The sequence below is a fragment of the Sinocyclocheilus rhinocerous genome, unplaced genomic scaffold (genome assembly GCF_001515625.1).
Source record: "Sinocyclocheilus rhinocerous isolate Xijiao unplaced genomic scaffold, SAMN03320098_v1.1 scaffold629, whole genome shotgun sequence".
In the NCBI taxonomy this organism is placed as follows: domain Eukaryota; kingdom Metazoa; phylum Chordata; class Actinopteri; order Cypriniformes; family Cyprinidae; genus Sinocyclocheilus; species Sinocyclocheilus rhinocerous.
The window spans coordinates 409,506-420,787 of NW_015652278.1; the positions used below are offsets into that span (position 1 = coordinate 409,506).

Below are 11,282 nucleotides of genomic sequence, written 5' to 3' on the forward strand. Positions count from 1 at the left end.
TTCAGCATCATTACTCCAGTCTTCAGTGTCACATGATTCTTCAGAAATCATTCTAATATACTGATTTGCTGCTCAAGAAACATTTCTTATTATTATTAGTGTTGGAAACAGTTGTGCTGCTTCATATTTTTGTGGAAACTGTGATACATTCTTTACATTTTTGATAAATACATACAAAGTTCAAAAGAACAGCATTTATTTGAAATAGAAATCATTTGTAACATTATAAATGTCTTTTGATCTCACTTTTGATCAATTTAATGCATCACTGCTGAATAAAAGTATTTTGTTTAAAAAAATTTAACTTAATGACCTCAACATTTTGAAAGATAGCATAAAGCTGCTATTCAGTTACGTTTTCGAATTAAGTTTTTTTTCTATTGAACTTTATTCTAAACACCTACTACTACTGTAAAATGTTAACCAGCACTATCCAGTAAAATAAAATAAAATAAAAGTCACAGAGGGTGAAAAGCTGGCTTAAATTTGAGAAAAAAAGTTTCTGTTTGACACTAAAAGAAAGTGAGAGGACAAAAACCTAACAACAAGAGAAATGTTGCATGGTGTGAACATATTCTTCCCGTTTTGCACATCTTGTGTGGAACTTATTGCTGCATGATGAATTCTACAAAACACTGACATGCTAAATTCCTCCTGTACTCTCCATACCACCACATTACAGTCCTCTAAACATAAACATCTGAGCTCAGATAGTCAGACCATTATACTGTAGGTAATGACTTAATGTAAAGGATTCTACATAGTTCATAGTCTGTCTGTTTACTATTTCATGAGTCTCTCATGTGAGGAGGACAGTGAGATGGTCAGATCAAAGAGACACAAACACAGAGTTTAGCCTGAAAAGAATGCAAGCTAAACATTTACATTTGCGTTCCACAGAAGAAAAAAATCATACAGGTTTTGGGGGGGGTGAGTAAATGATGACAAAATTGACATTTTTTGCTTAACTCACCCTTTAATCACTTCTCACTAAACAAAGGCACAGCTTCTTCATGAACACCACGTTGTGACAAATTTTTTTCAGCATCTTGCAGCATGAGCTCTGTTTTTTCGAGAAACAACATCAAGTTAAAAGAAGTTTAACTTTGAAAAACTTAAACTTTGTGTTTTGAACACAAGAGCGCATCCTGTGTGAACGGGCCCTAAAAGGACAATTCAGAGAAAACACATAAAATAAACACGTTTCTTTATGACTGAAATGGTTTACGCAATCACACAGAGTTTCCCAAACATCAGACAGTAAAAAACATCAGCATATCCAATGCCATTTCTACTCTGAATCAGACTTCTGCTAGTTGTTTTTCTTAGGCTACGTTTACATGACAACAGTGTAGTCAAAAACGGAAAAGTTTTACCCTTGTGTTTTTAAAAAGTTTCACGTATACACGACAACGTTTTCAAAACGATTCGCGTTTACACATATCCACGAAAATTGCCAAAAACGCTGTATTACATATGCCAGGCCAGTAGTTGGCGCTGTCACCTTGTTAGTAAACAGTACCTGTAGGGAAGTGACGATTTTATGATGTCTATGATGCGTCTCCGCTGTTGGTTGTAATATTGAAGTAAATCCACACTTTGCTGAAGAAGCGTTAGCAAACTCTTGAGCAGCAACAACAGTACTATATACTCTGCCACTGTTGTGTATGTTTGTTCGTGCTTGCCTTTAAAATCGACACGTACTGCGCATGTCTACATACCTAACACGTACTATGCACGCGCATGACGTCACTGTTTTCAAAGATTCCCGTTTTGGGTTTTCACACGGAAACGATAACGGTGCCATTTTCAAAAACTTGCACTTTGAAACCCGTTTTCAAAAATTAGCATTTTCAGTCCCCAAAACGCCGTTGTCGTGTAAACGAACAGTCAAAACGCATAAAAAGTGTTCCGTTTTTGGCTGAAAACGTTGTCGTTTAAATGGCCCCTTAGAGAATGAAAGAACCCCCCCCCCAACCCCTGAATTTGCACAGAAGTTTTCTGGTCGTCTCCAGATGGGAACTTCAACAGTCGATATTCCCAATGCCCCCACGCAAGCGGCGTCCTTTCATCCAGTCTGTCTGGCACAGAACATTGATTCCCTGTGAGAACCATTTGAAAACGTTTTTTCCGTGGGCTATTTATTTGTAGCTTTGGACGCTTCATTTCAGAGCAAACACAACCTGCCTTCACTGGACACTAATGCTTGTAGTTGTTAGATGGTGAATTTATGATTTTCTCTGCAGTCTAGACGTGCTCTATCCTTCGCGCCCGTGTTTTTTCCCTCCTAATTCAATCTCAGACTTTAGCAGGAAGTCCCGCTGAGGTCTGTCGTCCTCTTTCTAAAGGCAGCCGTGGATAAAAATATCACCCAATATACAACACGAGCAGTGCCAGTAGAGATGACAGCCATTGCCAGTCGCTTCTGCTCGGAAAAAAGACACACGCAGCAGTAAGAGGCATCAGAACAGTCTAGACAAACTCCACATTTTCCAGACATGGGCGACTCAAGGTTCCTTCTTTCAACAGCAGAATCAACAATAAAACTATAAATGAATGCAAAGATATGTACAACTAGTAAAGAAACATCAGAGCGCATCAGTCCTGGGCGACTCAAGGTTCCTTCTTTCAACAGCAGAATCAACAATAAAACTATAAATGAACGCAAAGATATGTACAACTAGTAAAGAAACATCAGAGCGCATCAGTCCTTACACTGGCTTCCTGACACATATGAGTATCAAGGTTAATAATCTACATAAACAATTCTTCCAGCAAGTAGTATACTTCTTTATTATAACTATACGCTGCTGTTTAGCTACTTGACACTAATAGAATCTGCAGGCAGAGGCACATTTTACAACAGCTTCAAACGTGGCTCACCCATTCTGAATTTAGAGACGTCAATCTCTTAAGTCATTAGGATCAAGACTAGTTATGTCTAGGGTTGGTACCAAACATCACAAGACAGTGTTTAGCTCTTACACCACCCTAAAGCTGGGAGCAGCTTTCACAAGTTCTCACATATCTCATCAGAAGCCATATTCAAGTCCAACCACATTCATGTCTGTATGTATTATTTATTACAGTGCTCTACTTGTACATTTTATTACACAACATTATGTCCCTTCTAATTTATTTTCTATTCATATTTAAATGTGTAAAAACAAAAAAATTATAATCAATCTGTCTAAACCAATTAGAATCCAGCAAACGCACCTGCTATATACAAATACACTCCTGAACAAATTTGATCTTTTATCTATTATGTCTATATCTGTATATCTATATATATATACACATATATATATATATATTAGGGCTGTCATCGTTAACGCATGCGATTTAATATATATATATATATACATATATATATATATATATATATATATATTGATGATAGATAGATAGATAGATAGATAGATACTGTATATAATGTGTTTATTTGTAAAGATTTTTTTGGATCGTGAATTATTTTCATAACAATTAAGGTCACATTTCCAGGTTACATTTCCCCCCAAAAATAAAATAAATAAATAAATAAAGTACAATATATAATAATAAATAATAATAATTCATTACATTTATATAGCGCTTTTCTAGGCACTCAAAGCGCTTTACTGGGCTACAGGGTGATATGGCTGCCGGCGTATATGTATATATACTATATACTATATAATATGTATATATTATATAACTATATCAATCTTCTTTTGCATGGCAAAAATTAAAACAAATTTTTTTGCATTTCGGTAATGATAATTGTTATAAAAATACTTTTACAATGCAAAAACTTTAGTTTGTTCCTATAATAACCTTTGTTTTCATTATGTAAAACATAATTACTTCTTTCTTTTGGGGTGAAATACGATCCATGCATGTTTTTGGTTTCATGGGATTCACACTAGTACAGAACACACAGCTCATCAAACTGGAAATGACATTCCAGCAAACGGTACAATCAGACAGAATGTCAAATCAGACAAGCTCCATACTGCGTGGGACATCACGGCTGCCGTGGCATGAGAGTTGCCATAGTGACACCGTCATTACTACCCTCATGGCACAAGCTGGCTAACTGCGTCGATGATCACTTAAAGAACTAATTTTAGCTCAGCAGTCTTGGCAAGATGTTGGCGTTCTCTCTTTCGCAGGACGTAAATGAGCCAGCGCTTACAAAAAAATCACCATGGAAATATCAACCGTGCTTTAGACATGGTAATACTATGGTATTCTTTGAAAAACCATGGTACATGAATATGACAATCATTCAATACTATGGTAAATATCTGAAACCACTGCATCTCCAAAGTACTTTTGTACCAGCTCGAGGTGTCTTCAATGTCCCAATAGCCTGTTTTGGCAAATGTCAGCAGGATGTCAAGGGGCAACTGGTGAGCCTGGTCACAAACATTCACCCTAAAAGCATTTAAAACAGCTCGGCCATGTGATAAAATCTCATGTTTTATCTCATCTTTGTGCACAGTATGCATCATGCATAATGAGACTATAAGCTTCAGTGCTGTGACTCAATGTGACACAATGACTCCAGCCGAATCAGACTGCTGCAGAAATCAACAGACTCAGGAAGCATTAAAGCAGATGCTGAATCCTTACTGTTTCTCTCCAATGAGATCTCAATCTCTCTCACTCTTTCCTGGAGTCCAACCACTTTAATTGGCCACAGACCAGCCAATGGCGAGAACCCGCTGACCCGCAGAGCGTTATTAGTGACTGAGCAGTTGGGCTACAGTTTAGCTCTCCTTCAACGCCTCCTGAGGTCAAGACTGCTTCTTGAGAAAAGAGCAGACAATTACCTGTGGCAGGAGGCGAGGCTTTCACAATAATGGAGGCAGTTTTTCAGAAAGTGTCCCAAAATGAAAACACTGTCATCATTTACAAATAATTTTTAAACTGCCAAGCAATGAAAGTCAGTGGGGTCCAAAACAACACTAAGACCCACTGACTTTCATTGTATGGATAAAAACAATGAAGCCACAAAAAAGGAAAGGCATTTTTGGAACGACAAGAGGATGATGACAGAATATTCATATATAGATTATTGGATGAGCTATCCATTTAAAGATGATTTGTGTGTTCAGGGTCATGCATCATGTCCAATAATTATCCAAACATCTTCTCAAAATCACATCCATCACTCCATCTTGCAGCGGTGTGGTGTGGTTTGGAGTGGAAGACTGCAAGGCAAGCTGGAAGACTGAGATATGAGTGCCATATCTGCCATCTCTCTCATGTTAACCCCCACACCCCTCACCAACAACCGCCACAAATAGCCTCATGACACGCTGTTTATGCCCTGTGACAAATGCCCCGCTGTCGTCTTGCACACTTTTCACGCTCTGCGGAGGAAAACAAAGGTCCTGTTAATCACTTTTGGCCGACAGAGACGGATCTTCAGCGTGAGTTGTGGGGAGACGGGTGTGAGACAACTGCTCAGATCCGAGGGGAGAGCAGAACCGTGTGGAAACAAAACCGTGACAGCAACAGCAGCAGCACGTCAACTACACCAGCATCCAATCCCACAGCTACCTGATGCCAGTTTTAAACCGAAACTGATGCCCCTTTTTTCACAGTTAGTCTCAAACAAACTAATATCATTGAGATTTCACATATCTGTATGAATTGCTCTGAATTTTTTATTTGCTGTATATGTAAACAATGTCTGCTGCATCATAAGCAACTCATGACATCAAAAAGATGTGGAATTAAATGATTAAGTCACAATGACACAATTATAATTGATCACAATGGTTGATTAGTCTACTAGAAGTTAACAACTGAATAGTTTGTAGAATGTACTTCAATTAAATTGAGTTATTTTGAACATTCTATTCAGCAAAGAATCCTGAAAAAATGAGATTTCCACAAAAATATAAAACAGCACAACTGTTTTCAACATTGATAATAATACAAAATGTTTCTTGAGCAGCAAATCAGCATACTGGAATAATTTCTGATGGATCATGTGACACTACATACTGGAGTAATTATGCTGAAAATTCCGCCTTGCCATCACAGGAATAAATTACATTTAAAATATATTAAAATAGAAGTAAAGTTATTTTAAATTGTAATAACATTAGACAACATTTATATTTTTACAGTATTTTTAATTAAATAAATGCAACCTTGGTGAGCACTAGACTTTTAAAAAACATTAAAAAAATCTTACCCACCCAAAAATAATATACATTTCAAACTATATATATGAAAGAAACCTCTGATATCAAAAAGACGCTTAGTTAAATGACTTAAGATTAGGGATAGGTCACAATGCTACTAATCAAAAATCAAGTTTGATTAACTTGGTGTTATTCTTATTATACATATATTTAGTTTTAATATTTTTAGCTACAGTGCTTTCAACAGCATGCTGACAACATGCTGTGTTTTAAACTTTGTGTCTTTAAATTCAGGTAGCCCTGACTAGTTGACTTTGCACGTCTCTACTTTGAATGTTAAAATATGTTTTCAAAACTCGTAAGATTTGTAAACAAAGACAGTGACCTAGTCAGTTCATCTAAGTCAAAAACATTGGCTGCTTCTGAGAGATGTTATCAGATTCCCTGAGTGAGCACCAGCTCCGGCAGCAGCACCAGCACCATTTTTGGTGAAAAAGCAGTATGATTCCAATCTTCTGGCTAAATGACAGCTCTAGCTGCCAGCAGTTTCCTCTCCTCTGTCTTTTTCCACTTCCAGGCAGAACTCCAGATCTCAGCTCAACCCACACGCTCCTACGTTACAAGGGAGAGAGATGAGAAGCATTCTGCCCGCAGCTGGAATTTGAGGGTCATTTCAAGAACACAACAAGCTGTTAAGACAGACAATCGAAGCTCACACGGTCTCTCTCACTTGGCACACACGCTCGTCAAATCAATAGAAATGCAAACGCAGAAAGGAAGGTCATTCAGCAATACTCTGCTGGAACGCATGCAGACCGGTGAAAATAAACAGGCTGATGTAAACATTCGCACGGCTTCATGCACACTTGCTCTCAAATCATCCCTGTGGATACACACACACACACACAGAGTCCTCGTGCAAACTCTCACAAAAATCTCGCAGGTACATGTGGAAAAATCCTCTGAGTAAACAGCGCCGGGAGGAGATCTGCAAGATACAAGCCTATAACACACAGCACATGCAAAGAAATAACAAGGAAAGGGGTTGTTGTTCCCACTTACGGAATACTCGATGGTGCCCTTTGGTCTCTGGAACGACATCCGCCTTCCATCCTTCTTCTCCGGCGTCTTCTTCTGGCCGGTATCTGAAAGTAAGCGAGGGAAGGTTCTCATTATGTTCATGTTCCGCTCTCCCCTCAGCTTGACACAAGCTGCCGAGCTCTCAGCCTCGACCGACGGCTCATCCGTCAACAGCGAGTGTGAACGAGCGATTCCGGTGAGCCAGAGAATGCAGCTTCTCTCTCTCTCTCACCCTCCCTGTCTACCTCCCTCCTTTCCCCACTGTCTCCCTCTCTTTCTCTCTCGCTCAGCACAATGACAGCCAATGTGTCTTCACCTTGCAATGCCTCCTGCTGCTGCAAACGCTGTAACAGACAGAGACCACCCTGACCTCTATGAGAGAGAGAGAGAGACAGAGAGAGACATAGTGCTGCCACCTGACAGTATCACATTTGTGTTGTGCTGTGATTCTGTGTGTCTTTGAAGTCAATTTCAATGCCTGGGTTATTTAAAGCTAATAGGGCTATGTTTACGTATTGGCATTGATTTTCCAATTCAATTCTGACATCAGTTAATCTGAGTTTGCACACTCACACAAATATGGTGCATTTTGATGCCTATAACTATTAGAGGAATAAAATTGTCTTGAGAACTAGATACGTTCGGGAAATTACCTAACATATGTTAATCTAGCATGAAATGTTTACTGCTGTTTAAAAGTTTGGGGTTGGTACATTTTTTTATGTTTTTGGAATAAGTCTCTCTGTGCACTAAGACAGCATTTATCTGATCGGTAAAAACAGAAATATTGTGAAATATTATTACAATTAAAAATAGCTGTTTTCTATTTTAATATAATTTTAAATGTAATTTATTCCTGTGATGCAAAGCTGAATTTTCAGCATCATTACTCCAGTCTTCAGTCTCACATGAAATCATTCTAATGTGCTGATTTGCTGCTCAAGAAACATGTCTTATCATTATCAAACTGTTGAAAACAGTTGTGTTGCTTAAGATTTTTGTGGAAACTGTGATACATGTACAAATATTACTGACCCCAACAGAACAATTTAAATTATACAATACTCTAACACTGTGTCTACACCGGGCGCGACAGTAGTCGTGTCATGCCGCGCCGCAACAGCTAAAGTCTGTCTACACTGGACGCGACAAAGCGACCGTTGAAAATCATTTGAAATTCGTGTCAGTATAAATAAATAGAATGCGGCATCAGTTTACTGTCTGGGATTTTTCGTGTCGCGCCGCGCCGCATCCAGTGTAGACTGCATAATAGGTTCTATTGTATTTTGTCATGTCGCGTCGTGCCGCGTTGCTCGCGTCCGGTGTAGACACGGTGTTATAATGCTTTCATAATTAATTGATTTATTATATTAAAATGTACTTATTACTTATTATATTCTATTTTTTATTATTTTAAATTTCTCATATTATAGTAAAAATCTATTATTATTAATTTATAAATTGATTTGAAATTAATTCAATTGATTATATTAAATTAGATTATATTAAACCAAAACATATACAATAACTGTGTCCCACACTTTTTTTGTGACTATGTTACGGTATGATTTTTCCCCATAACAAAAAGGGGAGGACATTTTTAAATTTCAAAAATGTCAAATAGCAGTTGATTGCATTCATCAAACTATTCAGCCCTGGTATAAAAATTGACATTTAAAAAAGGGACGAACTGTCAAGGAATTTTGACATTAGCAACATCTACAGAACAGGAGGTGTGCTACAAATAATGTTTAAGCTAACGAAAAGATCAAATATCAGATTATTCAAATGAAGTCCGGAATAGTGAAACTAAAATTTATATCCAGCACTGATGTGTATGCATATACTGTAGTCTCATGGGTGTTTGTGTGTATGTTCAAGGTAATGAGAACAATGTTAGCAATTCCCCCACATGTTCACTTTGCTTCAGGCGGTCCATCCGTCTTCACATTAACATTAACGCCAGAATCCGTCTAACATGTTCTGCACTTGTTGTGACAGTGTGACAGAGAGACACTCGGCTGTGTAGCCATGAGTCAAAGTTGTCCTGCTATTTCTGTGCTCACACCAAAGAGACGGCAGCGAAAGAAACCAGGCCAGCGCACGCACTGATACAAATACTGATCTTTTATCCAGCATTAACAAATTTATGGTTTAATATTTTTAATATTCATTATTTTTTAAATTACTCAAATGACTTTGAGGTATAATTAGGGTATAATTAATATAAATCATATTTTTACAAAACCCCAATAATAGATTGCATTGACTGAGGCATGAGTCAGAGAGAGAAACACAACGAGCAAACACACACAGCAGAGATAAGTTCCATGAAAAATTACGAAACTGTCTGGAATTTAACCCTCACATGTGTGTGTATCATCTGAAACAGGCTTTTCACATGCTGATAAGAGCTGCCACATTGAAACTAAACAAAGAGCCCAATATGTGTGTCTGAGAGACATCGAATCCATCGTCTCTGTGGTTCTGGATGGACACTGGCTACACACAGAATGTTCCAGAGCCGCAGAGACCATGGATTTGGTGTCTCTGTCTCCATCAACAAAATAAGACAAATCTCTTAAATAAATATGCATTTGTTCTCAGTACCCATGACGCATTGGATCTGTTCACAAGTCCAGTGAGCTGCATTGCTGTCTACATAGGTAGCATCCTAGTTCAAATTAGGGGTGCTCCGATCAGGATTTTTGAGGCCGATCACCGATCGCAGAAAGCAGTATCTGCCGATACCGATCTTTTTAAAGCCTTCTTTTTATCATTTATAACTACTACTGATACTCCAATCAGGATTTTTAGACATTTATTCAGGGCCTGAATTTCATTTTTGAAAATGGGGGGAATTCCCCTCTTAGGTGTCTCTTGTGAGAGGAGAAGCAGCTTTCACACAGGAGTCCGCTACTGATCCGTGGCTGTTTACCACAAACACAACATTTATCCATTATTTTGACTTCAAATCCAAACATTGTCACTGAAAATGTTTTTTCAGCATTGCAATCTATTTTTTATTATTTTAAATTTCTCATATTATAGTAAAAATCTATTATTATTAATTTATAAATTGATTTGAAATTAATTCAATTGATTATATTAAATTAGATTATATTAAACCAAAACATATACAATAACTGTGTCCCACACTTTTTTTGTGACTATGTTACGGTATGATTTTTCCCCATAACAAAAAGGGGAGGACATTTTTAAATTTCAAAAATGTCAAATAGCAGTTGATTGCATTCATCAAACTATTCAGCCCTGGTATAAAAATTGACATTTAAAAAAGGGACGAACTGTCAAGGAATTTTGACATTAGCAACATCTACAGAACAGGAGGTGTGCTACAAATAATGTTTAAGCTAACGAAAAGATCAAATATCAGATTATTCAAATGAAGTCCGGAATAGTGAAACTAAAATTTATATCCAGCACTGATGTGTATGCATATACTGTAGTCTCATGGGTGTTTGTGTGTATGTTCAAGGTAATGAGAACAATGTTAGCAATTCCCCCACATGTTCACTTTGCTTCAGGCGGTCCATCCGTCTTCACATTAACATTAACGCCAGAATCCGTCTAACATGTTCTGCACTTGTTGTGACAGTGTGACAGAGAGACACTCGGCTGTGTAGCCATGAGTCAAAGTTGTCCTGCTATTTCTGTGCTCACACCAAAGAGACGGCAGCGAAAGAAACCAGGCCAGCGCACGCACTGATACAAATACTGATCTTTTATCCAGCATTTTCACGCCTCTGTTTGAGAGCGTAACCTGACAAACAGTGACAGTGGCTGATCTCTCTGTGTTTACAGTTCATGTCACTGAATGAGACGTCTCATAGAGCGCCTCTAAAATAGAGATCTATTTCTCTGAAACATACTGTCATGATATTTAGAAAGCTGATCTGAACCGATTCAAAGGATGATATGTGATTCCCACATTCAGAAACAAACTATATTTGCTACAGCAAACAGTAATATTATTATTGCTCGTAATTATATACACATATATAAGGTGATATATAAGATTAAATTCTAAATATATAT

General features: G+C 37.7%; 1 protein-coding gene across 7 annotated transcripts in view; it reads right to left on the reverse strand.

Moving 5' to 3' along the window:
* LOC107714343 (oxidation resistance protein 1-like) overlaps positions 1-11,282 on the reverse strand; it is a 173,381-nt gene that overhangs the window by 54,065 nt on the left and 108,034 nt on the right. For all 7 annotated transcript variants that reach the window (XM_016520162.1, XM_016520166.1, XM_016520165.1 and 4 more), the window contains one exon: positions 7,206-7,288. In XM_016520162.1, the coding sequence (XP_016375648.1) occupies positions 7,206-7,288 (83 nt within the window). The remainder of the gene's footprint in view (positions 1-7,205; positions 7,289-11,282) is intronic.